Source organism: Lissotriton helveticus, chromosome 2_1, assembly GCF_964261635.1.
Source record: "Lissotriton helveticus chromosome 2_1, aLisHel1.1, whole genome shotgun sequence".
NCBI classification, from domain to species: domain Eukaryota; kingdom Metazoa; phylum Chordata; class Amphibia; order Caudata; family Salamandridae; genus Lissotriton; species Lissotriton helveticus.
This window is the reverse complement of record NC_136059.1, coordinates 1,017,718,984-1,017,745,235: the sequence shown is the minus strand read 5'-3', so window position 1 is coordinate 1,017,745,235 and position 26,252 is coordinate 1,017,718,984. Positions and strand designations below refer to the sequence as shown.

Below are 26,252 nucleotides of genomic sequence, written 5' to 3'. Positions count from 1 at the left end.
CAAAATGATGGCATTGCCAATGCTTGTTATAATTTCTATAGAAAATGGTTTAGGTATTACAGTTTTGATCATGTCAAGATGTTTATGTCAGCCGTGCTACACTTTTGTAATAAGTATAGAATGTTAGCAATCTAGTTGTCAATTAGAAGACTGTGGGGAGGCATATGCCGGAGACACGGATTCTAATGATTGAGGGCAGGGAAGAGGCAACAAATTGACCAGTGGGCAGGCTGGTGGGAGGGGCAGTGGCAGCACAACAGACCATGGAGGGCAGGGGCAACAAACCAACCATGCAAGACAGGCAATAGGGGCTGTGGCAATATAAAAGACCATTGAGGGCAGAAGGAAGAGGCAGTGGTAGTTCCACCATACATGCCAACAAACCCAATTCAGGTAGGAGACTCCCGGTGTTTTTAAGCCCAAAAGAGATTTATTTTATCTATCTCCTGCCTGAAATGTCCTATTTTTCAATGGAAGTCAGAGGAAAATAAATTCCAGGTTTTGTTTTCTTCCAAAACCACACTATTACCATGTTCAAAATGTTGGCAAGTGTTGTACATTGGATCATTGAGGACAGGCGAAATGGGTTAGGGACATGGACTTGGATAACAGACAGCAGGAGGAAGATGGGCAGGGGCACCAAACTAATCTTATTGGGGTTGCAGCAGCTTAATACACCACACAGGACAAGAGGGACGGAAGTGCAGCTCAACGGACCATGGAGCAAGAGACAAGGGCAGCATGATGGCCATACCGGACAAACAAGAGGGGCAGTTACAGCATAAGGGCAGGAGGCACAAGAACCAACCAGACAAGGCAGGCGGGAGGGGATAGGAGCCTTCACATGACAATCGGAGGTCAGGGGGCAGGCTGGAGCAGCAAGCTGACGATAAAGAGTAGGGCACTGGAAGCAGAACACACTAAGGAGGGGAACAGTGAGACTATAATGGTATACATACAGTCAACAGAGGGGAGGGGGTCAGTAGCTCCAAGCTGTGGCAGCACAGTAGGCCATGCATGGCATGTGGGAGGGTTAGTGGCAGCACAACAGCCATTGTGGGCAAGAGGGAGGGGACAGGGACGTGCACAAAGGACCATGGAGGACAGAAGTGATGGGTAGGGGCTCAGCACAGGCAAGACAGGGGAAGGAGTTTCACAACCGATCACGCGAGGTAGGAGAAGCTGCAGCACAATAGGGTATAGAGGGCAGAAGGGAGTGGTAGCAAAATGAACCATGGGGGACAGGAGGGAGGGGATAGGGGCATGAAACTGATAGGTATGGTGGAGGTGGCAGGAACAGGCAGCAGTCATCTGACCATGCTAGTCAGGTGGGAGGGGCAGTGGCAGTTCAGCAGAACACTCCGATTAGATAGAGGTGCAGTGGCAGGTCCATGGAACATGGTGAGCAAATAGCGGGAGCAGGGGCATGTACATAGACCTGGGAGGGTGGGGAAGGAGGGTAGGGGCAGCAAGCTAAGCACAGAGGCTACGCCGGAGGGCACTGATAGGGCATATCATTGGATAACAGATGGCAGGAGGAGTGGGCAGGGGCATCAAGCTATATGGAGAGAAGTGTCAGCACTTCGGGCCATGCAGGGTAGGCGGGAGGGAGGGGGGGGGTTGGTGCATGGACTCGGACAACAGATGGTAGGGAGGAGGTGGAGGAGGCAGTAACTAACTGTTCATGGCAGGCAGGAAGGGCAGTGGCAGAAATACAGCCACATGACTGTAATGAGGGAGCGGGCATGGACTTGGACATGGGATGGCAAGGAGGAGGGGGGGCAGGAGCAGTAAGCTTGGGCGGGGGAACCATGACTAGTGTACAACTCCACTCCGCCCCCTCATTGCTAAGGGCATTTTATTAGCGTTTTAAAAGAAACTAATTAGAAATTCACTGAAAAATAGAAAGGTTACAGGGACGTTCTAGTTGGGAAATAGAATATAAAAAAGCTTTGAAATGCACTAAAAAACCGAAGGTTGCAGGGACAGTATATTTAGGCTCAGATTTCACTTGTGCGAAATAATTGAAATTCTGCAGTTTTAGTAACCGGAGCGAACTTTAACTTGCACCCCACAATGCACGGCTTATGACCTCGCATATTACATAACTCATGACATGGTCCGTGACATCACTCATGACCTCTCAAATGACATTACTGATGACATCATCCAGTGAGTGTAAGTATTTTGTAAAAGGGTCTGCGACTTAAAGATATATACTAAGTTACTGTATACGTTAATGTGCTATTCTTTCGGTACTACTGGCTGATACTATTTCTAACATGTGATCTTTGTGGTTGTGTGACTGTATCCATGTGTGTGTGTCTGTATGGGTAGGTGAGTGGTGGAATGGGTGTATGATTGGGTGTGTGAATAGCTTTGTGCGTGGCTGTATTGGTCAGTGAGTGGGTTGGTGAGTGACTGGGTGTCTGAATGGCTATATGAGTGAGTGAGTGACTGGTTATATGAGTGAGTGAGTGACTGTGTAAGTGGGTGTATGGGTAAGTGAGTGGCTATTTGGTTTAGTGAGTTGGTGTTTGAGTGGCTGTATTGGAGAGTGAGTATCTGTGTTAATGGCTGTATGGGTGAGTTAGCGGATGTGGGAGTACTGTATGGATGTGTGAATGGGTATGTGAGTGGTTGTGTGGTGTCTGTGTGTGCTTGTATGGTTGAGTGAGTGGCTTTGTTGAGAGGCTGTATGGGTGAGTGAGTAGGCGTCCGAATGGTTGTATGGGTGAGTGAGTGGGTATATAAGTGGGTGTACGGGTAAGTAAGTAGGTGTTTGAGTGGCTGTATTGGAGAGTGAGTGTCTGTGTGAAAGGCTGTATGGGTGAGTTGGAGGATGTGGGAGTGCTCGTATGAATTTGTGAATGGGTATGTAAGTGGTTGCATAGGGGTTTGTGTGTGCTTGTATGGTTGAGTGGGTGTGAATGGTTGTATAGGTGAATACGTGTGTGAGTAGCTGTATGGATGAGTGGGTTATGGATAGCTCTATGGGTGAGTTAGTGGTTGTGCGAGTAGATGTGAGAGTGGCTCTATGAAGTAGTGAGTGGTTGTGTGAATACATGTATGGGTCTGTTAATGGCTATATGAATTATTGTGTGGGTGTTTGGGTATATGAGAGGTTTATAGGGGTGTGAGTGGTTCTGTGGATGATGTCTTTAGTGATGCCACTGACCATGTCATGAGGGATGCAACATGTAATATCTTAAGCAGTGCTTTGCGGGGCGTAAGATATAATTAGCTCAGGTAATTATAGCTGCGGAATTTTAGTGTATGTATATATTTCACTAGTGCAAAAACATAGAAATTCAGCAGTTAGTTAACTAAGCTGACTAAAACTTACACCCACGCAGTGCACTGCTTATGATCTCACATATTACATCGTTCATGACCTGGTCAGTGACATCACTGATGCGATCACTGATGACATCGTCCAGTGAGTGTGTTTCATAAATGTTTGAGACTGCAGATTTATACTAAGCTACAGCATAAGTTAAATTACTATTTTTTTTTTTCAGTGCTACTGAGTGATACTATTTTTAACATGCGTCATCTGATCTATACTTCCATTCTTAAAGCGGTTGTACTATTTATCAGTAAACTAGCCTTTACAATGGCACATGTCCTCTGCTGATGTATTTGTATGGTTGTGCTTTGCGACAGTCTAAGATGTTCGTTGAGACTTCTCTCCACAGTGATGGCTGGGTATAGTTCTGTTTTATGACATACTGACCAGTTTCCTTAGACCTCTCTCCTTTGTGATAAATGACTGTAGTAGTAGATTGCAATAAATTCATCTATTCACTAAGACCTTTCTCTATAGTGATGGCTCAGTGTAGTAGACATTTACAGACTGAACTATCTGCTCACACCTAGACATACAAACTGTGTCCACTACATCGTGGGCTTGGATGCAATTACGTCGACTGCTCCAGTTGGACGTGCTGTACTCTCCGGCTCTTCCACTACCGAACCCGCACTGGCTCCCCATCACCGCGGAGACAGTGGTCCGCAAAACGTTGTCCAAATACCAGCTCACCACAATAGGAGACCTATTCCCAGACGGACATGTTTTTTCGGTGTCCGAGGATCCGCGATTCACGGACCGGACGTTTATGGATTCATTTGTCCTGACCAGAGTGCGATCCATGCTTAGAGCACAGTTTTCCTCGTTCCCACTACCGCCAGATGACATGGCTGCACTAACTTTCCTACTCCAGTCACAAACGGGAACGCATATGGTTTCCAGGTTGTACGGACTCTGTGTAGCGGCCCTTCCTGCTTCGGACGCGAGGGTCCGTGCGGCATGGGAAACTGATCTGGGTGGTACTATCACGGACGTCCAATGGACTGCCTGTTGCCGCGCCACTAAGGATGTATCCGTCAACAGTAGGCATAAGCTAATACATTTTAAATTTTTGAGGCGCCTATACTTCACGCCGGCGCTGGCCCACAAAATCGACCCAGCCAGACCTCATTACTGCCCTAAATGCAAAGCCCCACATGCTGATTTTGCACATCTCACATGGACTTGTCCAAAACTACACAACTACTGGCTACAGGTACACCGCATCTTGGGCGACATTTTAGAGTGCGAGCTGCAGCCCAGACCAGAGATTGCGCTGCTTGGGTATGTCGCTGAGTTCCCCCGTGCCACACGGAAACTTGCTGCCATAGGTTTCTTGCTCGCAAAACGGGAAATTGCTTTACTCTGGGGGTCCAGACGAATCCCCGATTCCAAGTCATGGTTGCGCAGCCTTGCCCAATGTAATACCAATAGTGTGGAATACTCCACACAGGTCCCAACAGCTTCGCGCCCAGTCGACATCTGGGGCCCATATCGACAGTATGTTAGCAAGATAACGCGGGCTACACACTCCCAAGCTGCTAGCTCTATTGTACCAGAAGGGGTGGGCCAGATATTTCTAGTAGGACAGTCGAGCGCTGCCTATTGCGTTCTGAAGGGCTTAGCGTGAACACACTGCTGGAAAGGGGTAGACATGAGCTGCTGATTCCAGAATGTATGCTGGTTGGGATCGGGATGTTTTTCTCCTCTGTTTCATTGCCTACTTTGCCCCGATTGAAAATATTGCATTACCCAAGTCTTTTCATTTGTCGTTCCATCAACCCTCGGCTGCCTATGCCAGTGCTGCTACCACCTTGCTCGTAATTGATGTGCTGCTTGTCGCTCTCTCTGTCACGAAGGCTTATGCATTTTCGTTATGTTTGAAAAAGGTTATATCTCTTTGCATTGACTTTCCACACGTGCGATTTTCATTACGATCTGGAAAAAGGAAAATAAGAGTTCTAGAATGTTTTGCAATGCTTATAATATTATTGGTCTCGTCCTCCACTTGCTTATTTTGTATAATGACCACTTAAGTTTTCATTGTAATCAGTTTACTATGTGATTGTATGCTTGCACGGACCAATCTAATGCTAATAAAGAGATTTAAAAAAAAAAAAACTATCTGCTCGCACCTTTCTCCAGGTTGAAGAATAATTTTACTAGTGGTTTGTGACACAGTGGCCTGTCCGCTAAGACCTTTCAACAGGCTCTATGTTGCAGTGGTGTGTGTAAATCTGGCATTTCCACTAAAACATCTTTACAGGTTCACGAATGGTGGTGTCGTGGTTTGCAATAGAAAAGCCTTATGGTTAGACATTTTACTTAAGTCATTAGTGTTTATAGTAATGGTTCAGAAGAGGCAGTACTATCCGCTGAGAATTGCCTCCTAAGTGGTAAGTGAGTTTAGTAGCTGATAAGGTTACAGTGAGCTCTGCTGTACATATCTAACCTGTGTCGTCTTATTTCTATAAAATGTAAATGGTATTTTCTGAAGTATACTTTGCTGGATGATATCATCAGTGATGTTACATATAGTTTCATGAGTGATGTAATATGTGAGGTCATGAGCTGTGCATTGCGGGGGCGTAAGTTTTATAGTTACCTCGTGTAACACTAACTGCTGCATTTCTATTTTCTGTATGTAAAATCGGAACCGAACTATAACATACCTGTAACTTTTGTGTTTTTTCCAGTGAATAGATTTATTAAATTGGTATTTTCTAAAGTTGGACACAACCCATATGTGACCAAAGGTTTGACATAATGCAATTACAATCTCCAAATGAAGTGATGTCAGGAATTGTTATTTTTTAATTTTTTTATTGCACTTTATTTGGATTCACAGTTCAGAAACCTTCACAATAAACACTTATTCGCCAGGGAATCTGTTACTCTCTGGGGATGGCTTGACTGGACCTGTGAAAAACTGAAAGCACTTGGGTCTAGGTATTTGCAGATTTAGCAAATGTTGAATTACAAAAGTTAAGTGCTTTTCTTTGTACATCAGATTTGACCAGATAACTGTGATGCATTGTGTTCCCTGTTTTAGGTCCTCTGTTATACCACTTTGAAAATTTGGCAAATGAACTTTCAATAGAACTAAGTTATGAAGATATAAAAAATGTTATATTGCAGTATGGATTTCACATAGAGGTAAGCATACATAACAGTAAATAATTAACTTTCTGTGCATGAAATTTAGCCTCCCCTAATGTGGTTAATGTTATCCTTTGGTTTCAGACTATAAGAGTGTACATGTACTTTAATGTGCAATCGATTAAATGGCGTGACCTGAGACTTTGCCTTGTTTAGTGCATACTTTAACGTTGTTTCATACATCTGTGTTTCAGCTAGAAAAGTAGACCAGGATGGTTCGAACTCTAATAAAGAGCATTTCATCCGAATATACACATAGTAGTCTTGCCTTTTAACGGTGAATATAAATGGAATGATATAGATGCAACCTTGCTGCTCAAGTCCCCCTGATGTCTGCCTGATCCTAAAGCCTAACACTGGATTTTACCAATGTCTGGCGAAAGTGGTCCTTAATCTCAGAACGACCTGGATCCAGATGTTCCCTTACCTAGATGACTGGCTGATCAAGAGCGCCATGCAGCAACTCTGACCAGTTGCGTCTGCATTATCGAATAGGTGTGATTTTTGTGGTTGTATAATCAGTCCTGACTAAAGCCAAAATCATTTGGGAACAGAAGTGGCAGAAACATTTGACCCTAAGAGGAAGTTGGGGTAACTAGAGCCCCATGACTTCCTAACTTTTCCCTTTTTTTAATCATACCGGCTGGCTCCCAGTTAAAAAAATTAGGGCTACCAGGCAGGTATTCTTAAAGAGTAATCCTACTCCCATTCACTCCCCTATTCCTTTTCCAACATAGTGCTCCCTTCCATCTCACAGGCTTTAGAAAACCTGTTCCTCAACGGAACGGGAAGGAACTCTATGATTAAGCATGCCACTATGGGGTACCCCTGGTGGGCGAGAGTACTTTAAAGCAAAACCATTATGTTCTCCTTGGGTCGACTGGAGGGTTTTTAGGTTGATCCAATTGAGTTGGGTTCTATAGTTTGTGTAAAGTTCTGTGCCCATGCTCCACAGCACCTCTTTATTCCCCTGGGGGAACCAGCTGGGGCCCTCATTTTTGGCCTCGCTCCATGGGATCCCCACCGTTTCCCTCTCCATCGGTAAAAAGTCTCAGGATCACCCTTAACACTGATCTGTCATTAAAAGGTCAAGTGGGAACTGTGATCTCCTCGTGCTTCTTCCAGTTACGGAAGATCAAGAAAATTGCTCATCTGCTCACGCACTCCGCCCTCATCCAGGTGGTAATTGCCTTGGTCCTCTCCCGCCTTGATTTTTCCAACTCCATTTATCTAGGTATTGCCTTGGCTCTTTCCAATCGGTTGCAGATTGTGCAAAATCAAGCGGCCAGACTAATATTCAAATGCAACGGCAGGAGCTCGGCGAGACCACTGTTAGCCACCCTTCATTGGCTACCTATAGCACAACGGGTAACCTTCAAAGTGAGCTGCCTGACCTTCAAGGCTCTTCATGGAAAAAGTCCCAAGTTTATAAACCATCTCATAAACAAATACGAACCGACTCGCAATCTCCGCTCTGCCCACCTGTCTCTCCTCACCCTGCCACTTTTTAAAAAGACACGCCTTGGCGGATGCCGATTTGCTTATTTGGCTCCAAAGATCTGGAACTCGCTTCCCCTCTCACTCCGGAGCTGCACCAGTTTAATGCAATTCAGGGGTGCACTGAAGACCTGGTTATTCAAACAAGTACACGGTTAGGCCACTCTTCACCATCCTTCCTCTTCTCCAGCGCCATGAAACCTCTGGGTGCCCGTGCGCTATACAAATTGTTAATAACATAACATAACATAATTGGTTTATGGCTATCTTGAAAGAGCACATAAGGCAGGATGCCCAGGATTGTCGGCGTCACCATCTTCAAGATGGAGCCCAATCCGTGAGCCTTACAAGCTAGCAGTGATTTCCAGAAACAAATGACCAATTGCAGAATAAACTGTGCCTTCTTGCTGAAAACCTAAAAGGTACAAGAGAACAGCCTTTGTGTTGGTTTATTTGATATTACGGTAACACACTAGCACACAAGGAAACGCAGCCCCTCTGCTGAGTAGACATCAGAGAAGATTTTAGATTTTTCTTGCAAGTTGTGCTGTATATTTCAGCAGCCCCTCATGCCATGGCTGGTGGCAGCGCGCTGTTTACAGGTGCCTGACATAAATTTGGTCAGATGGTCATTCACTCACTTCAGCTGCCACCAAACGCTGGAAAGAGTACAATTGTACCGTAAGCTATGCTTCTAGAGCTGGCCCTTGGACCTTGTTTGTGAGATCCAAGAGCAAATCAGCTTAGTTGAGAATCTGCCGATTGATTACCTTCTCCACTACCGCGTATAGTAGGTGGCTACCCAGCATAGCGGTGGCCATGCTGGTTGGGGTAGAGCACTGGGTAGTACAACTAATATATTTAAAATAGTAACTAGACCAATGATATTGTACATTTTACCTAATAAGTGGCGTATTAGACCACACATAGATCACTTTTTTTTAATTTCTCTCATTCTATTATAAGACCACATCTGCTTGCCTTGGATGACTCCTTTACCAAAAGTCCAACCCATGGTATCCAGCTACCACAGTTGGGTGCATGTATATTAAAAGTATTGGCGCATTAGCCGTCCGCAAAAACTCACTATGTTGACAGCATCTAATTCCAATTATGAGGTGCAGAACATTTGCAACACCCTTTGTATTTCATTGAGATGTTCCACATATTAAATTGTCTGACTCCTACAAGGTAAAGCTGTTAGTCTGTGACTTACAGACAAGTAATGCTCGGTTACGGAATTACAAGATTAGCTGTCATCACTGAAGGACATCCCCAATAATGAAAAATGTTTAATAGGTAAGACGTGACTTCTGATTAGGTCAGTCTGGAGAATAAGAGCCACCTTTTGGGAACCTATGTCCTACTTTTGAAGAATGTTTGACTACACAGGGATGTCCTCTCTCATCCCTTATAGGGCCTTTCGCTCATAATCTAGGGCAATTTACCCTGAGATCTCAATACGAACAAGTGCTTTTCTCATGTTTGTTATGTTTGTCTTTAAGTGTAAGTGGTTCACTCATTTGAACTCCTAGTACTAGGTGAGACACAAAGGGCTTATTAGACAGCCCAGATGAAATCCTCTTGACCTCTGCCAGCTATGTCGGCTGGAGCATGTAGGAATCTAGGATGGTAGGCCATTAGTTTTCCTGTTGCATCCCTTTCTTGATTTTACAGTTAGTCTGGGACACCAAAAGACAAACTATTGGAGATGTTCCTCTAGACCACCTCTAGACCATTCCTCTAGACCATCACTTTAATTAGCATGTAGTATTTGATCCCCTTAATATTATCAGGAGCTCCCAATCCTTCTTGGTTAAGCCCATCCTGTCAGAAATGTTGAATTGTAGATAGCCCTGATGATAAAGCATACCACAAAATATGGGCGAGGGCTTTGTTGCAACTTTAAAGTGTGATCTGAATGTGATCTGCATGTACTATGGTTTTCCGGGCATTAGGTGGTAATAAATCCAGGACTTCCATGGTCCTGTAGCATTTACCTGCTACCTTCCGAATCTGACTTTCAAATGTCCGCTCGTAATCAAGCCATATTCCGAGGTTTTTCACTTCTGTTTTGGGGGGAGGCAGTTGGCCCAATATTTCAGGCCACCACGCGGATGACCATATGGATGGCACCCTGCCTACCACCATTACTTCTGTTTTACTCCTGTTTAGCTTGAGGCAGTGTTTAGACATCCAGTCTGCTACTTCTAGTAAACATTCGGAGAACCTGGTATCTGCTTGGCCCTTGTTTTGCGCTAACATCACAAATAGTTGTGTCGTCTGCATAGGAGACAATCGACATCTTCTACTTCTCCACTCGCTCCGCCAATGGCCCCACATAAATGTTAAACAGGGTGGGGCTCAGGATTGAGCCCTGCGGGTCCCCCTGGGACAAGGGCATCATCTTAGATGGATATGTTTGTTGCGCAACTTGGAAGATCCGTGTGGAGAGAAACAATGTAAACCAGCTCAGCGCCATACGCCTTATGCCTCACGCCTCTAATCTTTGAAGGAGCAGCTTGTGGGAAATAGTGTCAAATGCCGCACTGAGGTCAAATAGAATCAGTGCGGCCATTTGTCCTTCATCTGCATACTTCCTCAGTGTTTCTGTGGCTATGAGTAACGCTGACTTTGTGGAATGGGCCATTCTAAAACCTGGTTGGGAGGGATGCAGTAAGTCGTTCTTGTTGATGTGGTCTATCAGTTGTTTATTCGTTGCTTTCTCTGCAACTTTGGCCACAAACGGTAGCAGTGAGATAGGGCGTAGATTTTCCAATACTGTTTGCTCCAGTGATGGCTTCTTCTTGAGTGGTTTCACAATAGCCTGTTTGTGTAACAAAGAAGGGTACCCCTACATTAATTTCCTACATTTCCTAAATTAGGGAGAGTAATATTATGTGAATAAAGCATTTAGGAAATGGATAACCTAGTGGACATAAATATACACGCAGAAAGACCAAGAATGAGAGAAAAGTTATTGGAAAAATATATATTTTTAATTATTTTATGTTGTAAGAGTTTTAATTATTTAAACATGGAGAGAAAACATATGCAATTATTGATCATGATATTGGAGCATTGATAGAATGCCTACACATCATACAACTGCTGTTGATGCAAGGGGTTTGGAAGGCTAATCATGCACACAAGTTCATTCACACATGGCCTAAATTCTTTTGATACATCAAAACATGATATTGTTTGATATAGGATTTGGCTATGTGAGCCAACAGTAGATGATCTATAACAACAAAATTAAACATAAGATAATGAATATAAAACAGACATAATCATGGCGAACATAATTCAAATTCTCCAGTATTAGGGGTGTCTTTCATAGATTCACATGCCTGAATCATTCCCCGTCGTCGGAGTAGGAGTCCCACGGTATATAAAAAAGCAGTAATATGCCATTTGTACATAGTAAATAACAGTTATAATAAACCAGGAAGTAAAGTAGCCTCAGCTACCAATGAAAAACTTCCACATTAGTGACTATCCAAGTCATTATGTTAGACCAAACTGCAGCCAATCAGGCCACAGCTCCCACCAAGGTATTCTCCCCAGAGACCCAGGCTGTCAGATTTTTTACCGCACGTCGTGTGATAGGGAGTCTCTCTGAGCTCTGCTCAGTTTTTCTTCTACACTTGAAAGTTTCTTTCTTTCCAAGACCCTCATTCTCTCTGCATATACTGCTTGTATCCGGATCATCAGGCTAAGGAGTGCAAGATTTGTCGCACTTTTCCCACTAAAACCCTCAGAGACAGAGAGGGTCGCCTTCTACTATGGATACAACGGAATAAGGATAAGGACTTGCCACTCTCTGAGGTAGGAAGTTTGGCCTCTATGTCTTCTATGGGATCTAGAAAGAGAATGGCTGAGGGTAAGGTGACTACCCCTAAGGCAAAGGTGGCGAAACAGGCCCAGCACACTCTTGCTGCTGAGGAGCCTTCTACTTCAAAAGTGAAGAAAGCCTGTGAAAAATCTGTGAAGCCGTCTGTAATTAAAAAGACTGTGTCTTTATTGTCACCTCAGAGGCCTGCAACCAAGGTAGCAACTTCTCTGCCGGTTTCCTGTCAGACAGCCACTACAGTGACTTCAACTATGACTTATTCCTCACCAAAAACCTCTTTGGTGGTGTCCTCAGCGTCCTCACCTACTTTTGTCCATGTTCAGATTCGTCCCCTCTCGTCGACGAAGACAGTTTCTCCTACCGTCGACGAGCCTCCGTCGACGAAGCCCACATCAGCGTCGACAAAAACCTTCCCGTCGACGACGACTTTACCGTCGACGAAGAAATCCTTACCGTCGACGACGTCACCGTCGACGAAGCACCCGTCGACCATCCCATCGTCGACGAGGAAGACCCCTTCGACCATCCAAACGTCGACGAAGAAGACACTGTCGACGGCTGCGTCGACGAAGTAGTCGACGACGGTCTCGTCGACGAAGAAGATGGCTCCGTCGACGGCCCCGTCGACGAAGAAAATTGTTCCGTCGACGACGAAAATTGTTCCGTCGACGACGAAAATTGTTCCGTCGACGACGACGTCGTCGTCGACATCGAAAAACGTATCGTCGACGAAAACTCTCCAGCCACAGTTGTCGACGACGGAATCAACGACGACGAGTTCATCGCTCACAACAAAGTCAACCCCACAAGACTTCCCAGTGGCCCAAGAGAATCCAATAACGCCAAAACTGTCAACTTGCACAGATATCCAGGTCTGGTCAGCAAGAAGCAACGCGATATCGTTGCCATCTCCAGCCACCACTGCGGCACTTCTACAACGCCCATCGCAGTCTGCATGTATGTCACCACTCACAATGCCAGACAGGCTCTTGGATTCAGACGAGGACTCTGGTGGAGAATTATTTCCAGCAGCTACAAGTCCATCTGACTTGCTCATACAAGTAAAGGATCAGGAGGAAGAGGAGCAAGTGACGCAACAGCCCGGGTTAGATCCTGCACCACCACCAGGGACACAAATGCCCATGGAACTATTTAGAAATTTAATGTCCATGTTGGATGATTACTATCGCCGTTTTCCGCCCTCAGAGTTGGGCGAATCACACATCTCTTCCCCCCAGCCTAGAGTGACCCCGAATTCAATACCTCCTATAACGGAAGAATCGGGGCATACCCCATCCATACCGGTGCCATATAATCAACCGGAGGATGACAATACTGAGGAGGAGTCTCAGGAGGAAGGTGAATTGGATGAATCGGATTCGTCGGAGTATGAAGATTATCAGGCTGACTCCCCTGCTCCAGATGAACAGCCAAAGGCTGAATCACCACCGGTGGATATTGCGAATTTCCATAGGATTATGGACAACGCAACCAAGAGATTTCTCATTTCCATGGAGACTAAACAGGACGTTTGTTTCCTGTACGATTTTAAAAATTTGTCTCAAAGACAAAGTTGGTCGATACCTATCATAGACTTTATTTGGAAAGAAGGTCTAAAGATCATGGCCACACCAAATTCTTTACCTCCAGTTTTACCACGAGTAGATAAAAAGTACAGAGCGCCAGCTTCTTCACCTGTTTGCCTGATTGGACAGGCCAAGACAGACTCAGTCATTGCACAAGCAGCTCAAAAGAGAGCGAAGAACCCGTCGTCTCAAATCTCCACTCCTACGGACAGAGACGGAAGACGACTCGATACCATTGGAAAAAAGGTATCAACGATTGCAGCGACCACAGTGAGGGTTGCTAATTCTATGGCAATTCTTGGCCGATACGATAGGCAAATGTGGTCTGACATTTCGCCTTATATTAAGAAACTGCCTGAACCGGACTGGTCTGAGGCTATCAAAATTCTGCAAGAAGGGGAGTGTGCGTCGTCAGAGATCATTGATGCTGCAGTGGATGTAGCAGCTACAGGATTCAGACAATTGTCAGGAGCCGCAGTCCTTCGGAGAGAGGGATGGTTGAAATCTACATCCTTTAGACATGAAGTACAGGCCAAGGTGTTAAACATGGCTTATGATGGCGAGTACCTATTCGGCTCGCATGTGGATGAGGCTTTGCAGGCCATAAAAAAGGATACTGAAACTGCACGATCTTTGGGTACTCTGCAGTATCGAAAGTCTTCCTTTCGTGGCGCTAGAGGAAGGGGAAGCTTCTCAAATAGAGGAGGATATTACCAACAGCGCACCTATACTAACACACAAAACACCCAGAGGTACCAGCCATATAAACAACAACCTTATGGCCAAAGAAGAAATACTTACGCACAGCCCCGAGGAAAAGCCACATATCGGGGGAGAGATAACACCAACAAGAAGTGAGATTCACTTCCTGCCGCCAAAGTGTCCCAGCCAAAAACGAATTGGAGGAAGAATATCCCTACATTGCTCAAAATGGTCAAAGATTACTACAGACAAATGGGTGCTGGATGTGGTATCCAAGGGCCACATATTAGAATTTGTAAAAACCCCTCCAAATTCTCCACCAAAGGGGCCGCCCCCGGCACATCTCAAGGAGCTATTCATCCAAATCAATACAATGATTCGAAAGGGGGCAATCGAGAGAGTACCTCGACACCAGAGAGGGACAGGCTTTTACTCTCGTTTTTTCTTGATACGCAAAAAATCAGGGGAATGGCGCCCAATCCTCGATTTGCGTGCCCTGAACAAATTCATCAAAAAATTGACGTTCAGAATGTTCTCTCTCCAAGAGATCCTCCAGTTTTTGGCAGAAGGGGACCACTTGGCAACACTCGACCTTCAGGATGCCTACTTCCACGTCCCTATCTTCCCCAGACACAGGAAGTTCCTAAGGTTCAGAGTGGCTGGCAGGGATTTCCAATTCAAGGTGCTTCCCTTTGGACTACGTTCAGCCCCGAGGGTATTCACAAAAATGCTAGCACCCGTAGCGGCCCACCTACGATTGCAGGGAATTCAGATATACCCATATCTGGACGATTGCCTTATCAAGGCCAATTCCTACGACACAGCAAACGAACATGTCCAAAAATGCCTTTGCCTGTTTCAAAGCCTGGGGTTTTCAGTGAACTTCGAGAAATCGGATCTAATTCCATCACAAAGGAAGTCTTTCCTAGGAGCAACGCTGGATTCCAAGCTCGCTCAGGTCTTCATTTCAAACGAAAGACAGGAGAAGATCAGAACAATGGCAACCACACTCCTCAGAAAAGAGTGCGTTTCTGTTCGGAGATTCAAATCTTTCCTAGGGATGATCTCATCGTGCATCCCTCTCACTCCAAACTGTCGTCTGAGGATGAGACCATTACAAGAGGAACTCAGTCACCAATGGGTGCAGATATCTGGTTCCTTCGAGGATATCATTACCTTAACACCTCGAATGAAGGAAACAATCCTATGGTGGAGTCAGAAACACCACCTGCAAGTGGGCTGTGCTTTCCTCGCAGAAGTCCCCAGATTCATAGTAACCACGGATGCCTCGCTAGAAGGTTGGGGCGCTCACCTTCAAGGGATGACGATCAGTGGCAAATGGGACACTCAACAAAAGAAATGGCACATCAATCTGTTGGAATTACGGGCCATTTTCCTCGCCTTGAAATCCTTTCAGGCAATTCTAGAAGGCTCCACAGTGTTAATTCGAACAGACAACACAACGAGCATGCATTACCTGAACAAGCAGGGGGGCACAAGATCAGCCCGGTTGTCTCAACAGGCTCAAGAGATCTGGAATTGGGCTCTGGATCACGACATCAACTTGTCAGCGGTGCATGTTCCAGGAGTAGCCAATGTACTGGCAGATTCGCTGAGCAGATCCAAGAACAGCACTCACGAATGGGAACTGCATCAGCCAGCGCTGGATCGGATCTTCCAGAGGTGGGGTCTCCCCGATCTGGATCTTTTTGCAACTTATCAGAACAAGAAATGTACTCACTTTGCGAGCTGGATTCCCCACAGAGAATCTTGCGGGGACGCTCTGTCAATGAATTGGGAACGGATCTTTGCCTACGCCTTCCCGCCAATTCCGTTAATTCCCAAAGTCATCAAGAAAAAGAGGAAACATCCGTGTCGAATAATCCTGATTGCTCCACGGTGGCCACGACAGTATTGGTTCACACAGCTTCTCCTTCTGTCAGAGCGCGAGCCAGTCCAACTACCTCGAATTCCAAATCTTCTAACAATTCAAGACGGCAGGGTGTATCATCCGGACCCTCATTCTCTGAAATTATCGGCTTGGCTCCTCAACACCATGAGTTTGCACACTTGAACATTCCACAGGACTGTCAAGAAGTCCTGGCCAATGCTAGGGCGCCTTCAACAAACAAAACTTACAAACTGAAGTGGAAGCGTTTTTGTGTTTGGTGCCAAACTATGAATTTACATCCAATGAATGCGGAGCCGGAAAAGATATTGCCCTTCTTTTTGCAGTTGGCTAAATCAGGTTTGGGGCACTCAACACTTAAAGTGTTTTTAGCGGCCATATCACGATACCGTCAGGATGGTAAGAATTCTCTATACTCCTCAAGAATAATCCAACAGTTCTTTAAAGGTTTATTTCGTATGTTTCCACCTATACGCCGACCACCTCCATCTTGGCATTTGAATGTAGTACTGGCTCAGCTTCTGCGCCATCCCTTTGAGCCTATCCATAAGGTCGATCTCAAGTTCATCACTTGGAAGGTTGCATTACTGCTGGCATTAACATCAGCCAGACGGGTGAGTGACATGCAAGCGTTCACCTCTAAGCCACCATTCTTGCAATTCACACATGACTCTGTGATACTACGCACCAACCCGAAGTACATGCCCAAAGTACCATCGGATTTTCATCTAAATGAGCCAGTGATACTTAAGACATTTTTTCCCAATCCGCAGTCGCCAGCTGAGCGGACTTTACACACATTAGACATTAAGAGATGCCTTAAATTTTATCTTTCAAGAACAGCTGCCATCAGAAAGACGGATCAGCTGTTTGTGGCGTATGGCAGACCAAGACAAGGCTGTGCTGTTACAAAACAGACTATCGCCAGGTGGGTCTCATCCACGATAGGGCTCTGCCATCAACAAGCAGGTAAACCCTTAAAGACCTTACCTAGAGCACATTCTACGAGAGCAGTATCCTCTTCAACTGCTTTGTTTGCTGGTGTGCCTCTCCCGCACATTTGCAGAGCCGCAACATGGTCCAGCAGACACACATTCACGAGGCATTACTGTCTGGATTCTTCAAGCGATACCGATGCCTCGGTGGGGAGAGCAGTCCTGCGTAATCTGTTTCAGTAAGGTGAGCCTCTGGTGATCTCTCCCACCTCCTTTGCTCTTTTACGCTTTCATATGTTGTTGCATTGCTTTCTTTTCATGCATGAAAACTGTTCTTTTGGCGTATAAGAGCGACATATTGTATTACTGCCAACTACTCGGATTCAGGCATGTGAATCTATGAAAGACACCCCTAATACTGGAGAAGAACAATAGTTACTTACCTGTAATCTGTGGTTCTCCAGTATTGGTGTCTTTCATAGATTCCCATGCACCCACCCACCTCCCCTCAGAGTCTCACCCAGACTGTTAAGATATATGTATATATACTCTGGTACACTCCAGTGCTACAAAAATCTGACAGCCTGGGTCTCTGGGGAGAATACCTTGGTGGGAGCTGTGGCCTGATTGGCTGCAGTTTGGTCTAACATAATGACTTGGATAGTCACTAATGTGGAAGTTTTTCATTGGTAGCTGAGGCTACTTTACTTCCTGGTTTATTATAACTGTTATTTGCTATGTACAAATGGCATATTACTGCTTTTTTATATACCGTGGGACTCCTACTCCGACGACGGGGAATGATTCAGGCATGTGAATCTATGAAAGACACCAATACTGGAGAACCACAGATTACAGGTAAGTAACTATTGTTCGTTCATAATCTGACGAGACTAGGGAGTGTCATCATTTGAAACCTGGCGTTGTGGTTGAATAGGGTCTGCTCCGCGCCTCACTAAGTTACTGGAAGTCAGAGCTACCACAGCTCAATTTCTAGAGTTTTGAGGCCATGCGCCTCATATTTGAGTAGCCTGTCTCTGCCAGCACGCTGTTGGACCCCGTCGATACACAAGGGACCGCTCCTGGTTCCACGCCGGCAGGGACTGGCCCTTGGACCACTCGGACCCCTTTGATCCACAGATACATCCAGACCGGCGCCATTGCTACCACATAGACTTTCCCTGGTGCTGGTCCTTTGCCGATGTCTGTGCCATCCCCATGTTTTACCCCAACTCTGAATTTGAGCCAGAAAGGCAGTGTCCGAGGCCGACTGGCACAGATTGGAGCCATGCCTTCCTGGCTGGAGCATGAGCACTATTCTTATGGGCTAGGACATGGGGAGTATTGGGAGGATTTGCTGGACCCTGCAGAATACCAGCCTCTAGGTCCCAACATTGACTGGTGGGAGAACTTGGTGGAGGCAAGTGGACTTGACATCTCCCCGAATACTGGCATGCTTTCTCCCCCTACCAAAGGTACAGAGGAGGAAGCATACTTTTTCTATGGTGGTGAGAAGGGCGGCTGAGGTCCTCCACCATCATTTTCACTCTGTGGCAGTCAAGACCAACGTCTTCAGCCGGGGGCGACCACTCCAAACAGCTTCTCCCTTTTAATGAAGCAGTCCTGCTTAGGACTTGGTCCAAGCTTTAGCACAGGGGCTCCTGTGAACAGGGCAGTTGCCACCGCCCTGCCCCAGGAGACCCCCAGTTCCTCACGCAACACCCTACCCCGGAGAGCTGGGCTGTGCAAGTCTCTGATTCCTTTAAAATCCTTGGGCATTCCCTACCGCCCCACCGGATAGGAACTCCAACAGTCTAAACAACTTGGGCAAGAAAATGTTTTCTGCAGTCAGCTTGGCACTGAAGTTTGGTTGCGCAGGTGCTGCCCATTGTTCGGGAGGAGGCCCGTGACACACCTTCCCAAGCTATGCTGACTGAAGAGATGCTGCTAAGTTCACAATCAGATGTGAACTGGATACCACTGACTTGCTAGGCAGAGTGGTTTCATCAACTCTGGCCTTAATGCAGCATGCCTGGCTGAGGACAACTGGCTTTTCTGGGAATGTCCAAGGGTCACTTATGGAAATGCCTTTTGATGGCTCTCGTCTCTTCGGAGACAAGGTGTACTCAGCGCTGGAGTACTTTAAGTACAGCAGGGTTACGGCCAAGTCTTTGGGCCTTTCCATGGTCCCTCACCAACCCCAGTCCACCTTTTGCAGCCATGAAAGGGAAGTCCTCTGGGTCTTTTCACGCCCAGCCATCACGGTGTGCAAGCTTCCCAGTCTCTGCATGGCCGAGGATGCTGTACCCACAGGCCATGTGGGTCTAGCAGTCAGAGGTTGGGCCAGTTCATTCCAGCTCCCTCTTCCTCAGCAGCCTTCAAACCCCTCTCACTATCATGGGCACCCAGCAGGAGGCAGGATACAACATGAGGTAAAAAACATCAAACCGTTGAGTTCTACAAATTATCCAAATGGGCTACTCCCTCTCCTTCATGACTACACCTCCACCCATGCCACCTGCTTGCGACAGGCTGATGTAGGGCCATCTCTTCTTGCTCCACCAGAAAATGACCTGGCCAAGTGAGCCGTGGAGAGGGTTCCGACACAAGAAGTAGGTCGTGGATGTTATTACCAATATTTTCTGCTGCTGAATACGAACGGTGGCCTTTGCCCTATCCTAGACCTGCGCCCTCTCAATTTCTTCCTCAGGAAGTAAAAAATGCTTACGCTCACTTTAGTCCTGTCTGCCCTGGACCCTGGAGACTGGATGGTAGCATTTGACTTGCAGGATACATACTTCCACATTCCCGTCCTGCCTGCCCACATGCGTTGCCTGCGGTTTACGGTCGGCCACTAGGACTTTCAGTTTGCCGTACTCTCCTTTGGCCTTACCAGTACCCCTCGGGTGTTCAGCATGGTGATGGTGGCCGCTCATCCGTGGATATCAAGGATGCCAGACTTTTACTATCTTGATGACTACCTGTTGAAGGCCAGGTCGCCTCAGGCAGTTGTCTCCCACCTCCAGAGTACGACAGATCTCCTTCATGCGCTGTGGTTCACTGTCAATGTTCCGAAATCATATGCAAATCCATCTCACACTCTCCTTCTCATCGGAGCTGTTCTGGACTCTGTGCGGTTTCAGGCTTATCCTCCTGAACGACGAGTCAATGATTTTCAGGCAAGGATACAGATGTTTCATCCTCTATCCTGTATTTCGGTGAGAGGGACTCTGAGGCTTCTGGTACTCATGGTCTTATGCATTTTACTTGTGAGACATGCCTGCTGGCATATGCAGGCTCTGCAGTGGGACCTGAAGTTCCAGTAGGCGCAACATCAGAGGAATCTCTCCGACGTGGTCCGGATATCAGAGGACACTGCAAAAGATTTGCAGTGGTGGTTAACGGTCTGCAATTGGGTTAGCTACAGACCCCTCTTCCTTCCCCAACCAGATCTCTCAGTGATGTCAGATGCATCACTCCTGGGATGGAGCGGCAATCTTGGAGAGGTGGACATCAGATGCCTTCGGTCTCCGGAGGAATCCGGACTCCACAGCTACCTTCTGGAGCCCCGGGCGATCCGGCTGCCATTAAAAGCCTTTGTTCCCTCCATCAAAGGAAGGCTAGTACATATGCTCACAGACAATACCACCCCATGTGGTACTGCAGCAAACAAAGCGGGGTGGGGTCATGGACCCTTTCTCAAGAGATCTTGCGTGTCTGGACATGGCTGGAACGTCAGGCATGTCGCTGGTGGTTCAACACCTATTGAGCTCTCTTAACACCAGTGTGTTCAAGCTCTGCCGAAGGTGTTTAGCGGATCACGAATAGTGTCTCCAACCGTAGGTGGTGCAAGGTCTCTTTCAGCAGTGGGGAGAACCTTCGTTAGATTTGTTTCCAAGACGGCTCTCGCTCGGTGGCGCTTTTCATCTTAAGTGGAGGTCGAGTCTTTTGTACGCCTTTCCACCCACACCACACTTGCCCAGAGTTCTCAAGAAGATCAGGAATGACTGGGTCCCAAGTCATCCTTGTGGTTCCCGAGTGGGCTTGGAGAGTTTGGTATCCTGAACTGTTGAGCATGAACATCGGTCCTCTGCTCAGGCTGCCATTTCATTAGGATCTTCTGTCTCAGCAGCAGGGGAGGGTTCTCCACCCGAGTCTGATATTTCGCCTTCATGCATGGAGATTGAGCAGCAACAGTTGACAGCTTTCGATCTTCTGCCTGAAGTCTGCTATCTTGGCAGCCAGGCATCTCTCCACCAAGACTGTATATGCCTGCCATCGGGGCAGTTTGTGGCATGGTGTGCATTGATACAGGTTGACCCTATTTCTGCTCCAACCTCTCAAGGCCCTTCTTTTTCTCCTTTCCATTGCCCAGCGGGGCTCTCCTGTGGGCACTTAAAGGGGTATCTTTCTGCCATATTAGCCTTTCTGTGGTTTCTTGATCAGCCATCCTTTTTTAAATCCCTGTTCTTAATAAGTTCTTGAAAGGCTTGCAACACATTTCCACCTTCACTCCTCATCATGCCTTAGTGGGACTTTAGTCTAATGCTAATGTTTCTGATGTGTATCCCGTTTGAACCATTGCACAACTGTCCTCTCAGGCTGCGTACTGGTGGCAATAACATCTGCCTGTAGGGTCTGTGAACTTCAGGCTTTTTCGTCCAAGCCTCCATACCTGAACATCTACCCAGACAAGCTGGTTCTACAGACTAGAGCTTCCTTTCTGCCGAAAGTCGTCACTCCCTGTCATATTGCCCAGTCCATCACCATGCCTAAATTTTCAGCTCCACAACATCTCTCCATGGAAGAGGAGCAACTTCACAGTCTGGACCCAAAAAGAACATTGTCGTTCTACCTTGATGCCACAAGAGTTCGGATGGACGACCAACTCTTTGTGGGATATTTGGAGCGAAGAAGGGAATGGCTGTGCAGATACGGACTATCTCCCGACGATTTATGCTCTGCATTAAGATCTGCTATGCATTGGCAAAGAAGCAACCTCCCGAGTGTTAGTGTGCTCATTCCACCAGAGCAAAGGCTGCAACCACTGCGTTAGCACATGGTGTTCCGGTCCTGGACCTCTGCCAGGTAGCAAAGTGGGCTTCTCTACACATGTTAACAAAGCATTATTGCCTGCACAGTCTGGTCTTTCGGGACGGGTACTTTGCTTTTTCGGTCATGGAGGACATTTTAGTTTGAATCCGTTCACAGATTCACTTCTGTGGAGGTTATTACTTGGATATCTATTCTAAGCAAAGGAATCTGTGTCCAAAAGACTGTCAGATGAACAAGTTACTTACCTTCGGTAACGCCTTATCTGATAAACTCTTATCTGTTCACGGTTCCTTACCAACCCACCTATTCTCCCCGGCTCTGCGAGTGCATTGTAGTCACAGGGCTTTTCCCCTTTTAGGGCCATTGTTTTCCACACCAGAGGTCCGTTTTCTACGTGGCTTCACTCTCCTGGCGTGGAAAGTCGCTAAAATAAACTGACACACTCGGGTGGCATATATGTATGCACTGCACATGTCTCTCCCGGCGTGGACCGACACTGCCACACAGAGCTGAACGACACCACCACCTACAAGTGCGCAGAGGTACTGCTAACAAAAACATCCGGATACAGTTTGACGCCTGAGGATAATTCTTAGGTAAAGAATCCGCAGCTAGATAGTCTCTGCCAGATAAGGTGTTAGTGAAAGTAAATAACTTGTCCTTTACCTAAGATTGCATGCTAGTGAAATACCATGGTTTTGAAGCAGCTTGTGAGGACGCATGATTCTTTGCAGAAAACACCTTCTGCACTGCCTTTTAAATAAGGGTTACTTTTTTCCTGTCTCCAATACCACTGGGAGTCTCATTCCATTCCTAGCCCCTGCGCTGAACTCGCTGGAGTCTATTGTTGGAATATTGGATCACTGGAGTTCCCTAATATTTGCTGTGCTCAGGCTGAGAAACTCTAAAAAGAATACTTTTTTGTTGCATGCTTCAGTATTTTAAAGACTGTTCATTAAGATTACCTTTATTCAGAAAGTCTCTTTTGCCTTTTAGCATAATTATGTGAATGTGTGTTTGTGTCCAGGAAGATGCTTCCTTATTTGGTAAAGAGTCACTTAGACGTGCCTCTTCAAACTTTACCATCCCCATCTAAGGTACAAAAACACAATTGAAGAGACATGGAGAAAACTGATAAATGGGGGGGGGGAATGGAGGGTTAAGGTCAAAGGACTGTCCTGTGGTTCCAATTATCTTTCCTTTGGGTCATGGTCTTGACTCTTCAGTCAATGACGAGGTTAAAAAACATTTGCTACCAAAATGTTACTGACAACCACTCTTTTGAAGTTATCGAGGACCTCCTAAACTGTTGCATCAATTGACAAAACGAAGGCGCTGTAATAAAGAAGCCTCTTCCTCAGCGGACTTGTCACCGGTCTCCTGCCTGAATAACAACAGTTTCATCAAACATAATCCTGTTAAAAAAGCGATCACTTCCCAAAACATTAACAATGTAAGTGTTCTTGTCGACATTGTCTCAGTCAGTGCCTCATTGATAACTGCCTTGGTATTGTCTAAGCCCATAAGATTCATGTGGAATTATCTGAATACATACTTGATGATGAAGATCTAGAAGGTGGTGTAGAAAATAGACCTGTGACCTTACACCCTACCCTACTGATCATCCATTTCTTCTCTAATCATTTACCCAAAGAAATTGCTTTCTAGAAGAAGAGGACCAATTATTCAAAGATGCATTTAACCAACATTATTATTTGTTCTTGGGGGATGGGTGCGAAGACATTCAAATTGAAGCAAGTTGTTTTGGTGGGTTTCCATGCAATTACTGCAAGTAGAGTTTCAAAAGCTGTTCTTAGCACATAGAAATGTTTCCAGTCAATGCCAAAATATTCTAATCTGAAAAAGTCTGTTGTGCTGAGTACTAGATGTTTACACCTCCCTTGAACCCTGTGGCGAACTGTTTCCTCTTTCCAGTTGATTGTAAACACTTTTCAATTCCAGCAAGCAGCCAAATAGAAGGCTGCTTTCCGAGAGATAGGTGTAACTAACAGTGATGTAACATCACAGTTTCTTTATGAAGTATTTCAACTTGGTGATTAGTTGCAAGTTACAAACGGACATGAGCAGCGAACTGAATGAGCTAGTTTAGTCTCTTTCTTATCCATATTTGTTGATTATGAGTACCTGTGGGTTTTATCACAAAGGAATGTATAAACATTACATGTTTAAATTAACTTGACTTGTGTTTTTAAAGACTGTACGGTTATTTTATTTTTAAAGTTTATTTTCCTATTTTAGGTGGAGAATGAAACTGTGTTATCGACTTACACCGCGAACGATCTTTCCATGATGAAATATATCTACGAAAGTGTATTTTTTGTTGCTCGAAAACCGGAGTAGATGCCCATACAGAGTGCTGCTTAGACAAAAATCGCACTAGTGAAACATTGTTTGAAGAGGACACAGTGGGCTCAAACTTCATACTAATCTCAGCTCAGCAGTGCCTTCATATTCAGAACTTGAATAAACAGTTTATTATCGGAATAGTTCCCTCTTGTTAACCACTATACATCCTTTTGTCACGAGGATTTGTGGAAAGGTATTTACTTTAAAACACCACCACCGGAAGTTCTCTGGGAGAAAAACTGTTTCTTCATTTTAAAGTGCTCCTTCAACATGTGGACCTTCTCCACCAAAGCTGCTCTGGAGCCAGATTAGCTCATTTCTTGCAGTATCTAAAAGGGAATAGATCTTCAAAATGAAATTAAGGCTATCTACAAGGACATCGTAGCCTGTCTGTTAAACGTCCTTTGTCATCCTGACCCTGCTAGTGTTTAAGACTAAACTACTCTACCAGATCTGTACGGTCTTCTGCAGTTGGCAGCATTTTCTGTTTTGGTCTTCTTCGCTGATAGATTGGTTCTGCACATTCCTTTGTTTTATACATTTTTTGAAGAATTAATCATAGCTGTGACTAGGACTGGAAAGTTACCTTACTCTTAGGTTCTTGCCTTTTTAAAACCTGGTAATGCAAACAAAATGTTGACATTTGTGCTGAATGTGAAATGTTGTACCTCTTAAGAGATGGATTCTCACTGGTTGCTCTTGAAAAATAGTTGTACAAGGGAGCTAGCATTCTTACTGTAAAAACGTTATGATCATTACTAGGTGTTTTTATTAAATGTAAAAAAGGAAAAATGGCTTACTAATTTTAATGTTTTAATCGCAGATATCTCAAATCATTCAAATCAGGTATAATAAATGTGTACCACAATGAGGCCTCACTATAGTACCTTGCAATTTATCTGTGTGAGCTACATACCTTCTAAGTGTAGTTACAGTTATGTGCATGAATTGTAAAGTATCTTCCCAAACCGAGTATACTGGATAAAGCAAACCACTTGACGCATAAAAGTAGTGGTTCTGAAGAAAAATGTGTTGTTACTACCAGACTGATAAATGTAGACTGCTGTTCATCAAAATGTTTAATGTGCTGCTTGAAAGGCCAAAGGATATGCTTCTGCTTTTTGGGCAGAGGAAGTTGTGATATTCTTTTGTAAACCAACATTGCAGACTTAATGAATGTGTGCACATTGCCCCCTTAAAAGATGTTTTGTTAGATGGGAGGAAAATGAATACTACATAGGAATAGTTAAGCTTGTCAGAGAACAGTAATTTGCATATCGGTGGGAATTGGATGTGTTGATAATAAAGGGTCTGCAATTGGTTACTTGTACTTTAGCAAATCTGATTCTCTAGAACGTTTTCCTCTACAAATTCCACATTTGAGGTTTTCTCATGGGAATCTCCACGTTCTTTAACGTGCGGTGATGTGCTGCCTTTTTAGGTCTCGTGGCGATTACAGCGCGAAGCGCTGTCTCGCCAGAGACTTATTGTGAGCGACGCAGCTTTCCAGGAGACAGCACCTGGCCGCGCGCATTTCCTCTCCGAGAAGGCGATCGGCGCGGGCCATGCGCTCGCGAATGCGCTCGCTGTGGCCAGCTGCTGTCTCCTGGGAAGCTCCAACACGACACACGCATGCGCATACACAGAGACACACACACGAGCGCCCATGCACGCACGCACACATACATACAGAGAACCCCCCGCCGTCGCACACATGCGCGCACACACACACACACACACACACACACACACACACCCGAGACCCCCCCCCCACTACAACTAAGGCCCACTTACCGCCACTCCGGACTTCAGCCGCCACCGCAGGGCTCTCCCTCGG

General features: G+C 45.7%; 1 protein-coding gene across 1 annotated transcript in view; it reads left to right on the top strand.

Moving 5' to 3' along the window:
* Positions 1-25,672, top strand: part of LOC144818410 (carnosine N-methyltransferase-like) — a 138,719-nt gene extending 113,047 nt beyond the window's left edge. The window contains exons 7-8 of the mRNA XM_078675783.1: positions 6,402-6,505; positions 24,308-25,672. Of these exons, the coding sequence (XP_078531909.1) occupies positions 6,402-6,505; positions 24,308-24,409 (206 nt within the window). The 3' untranslated portion in view covers positions 24,410-25,672. The remainder of the gene's footprint in view (positions 1-6,401; positions 6,506-24,307) is intronic.
* Positions 25,673-26,252: the final 580 nt, after the last annotated feature.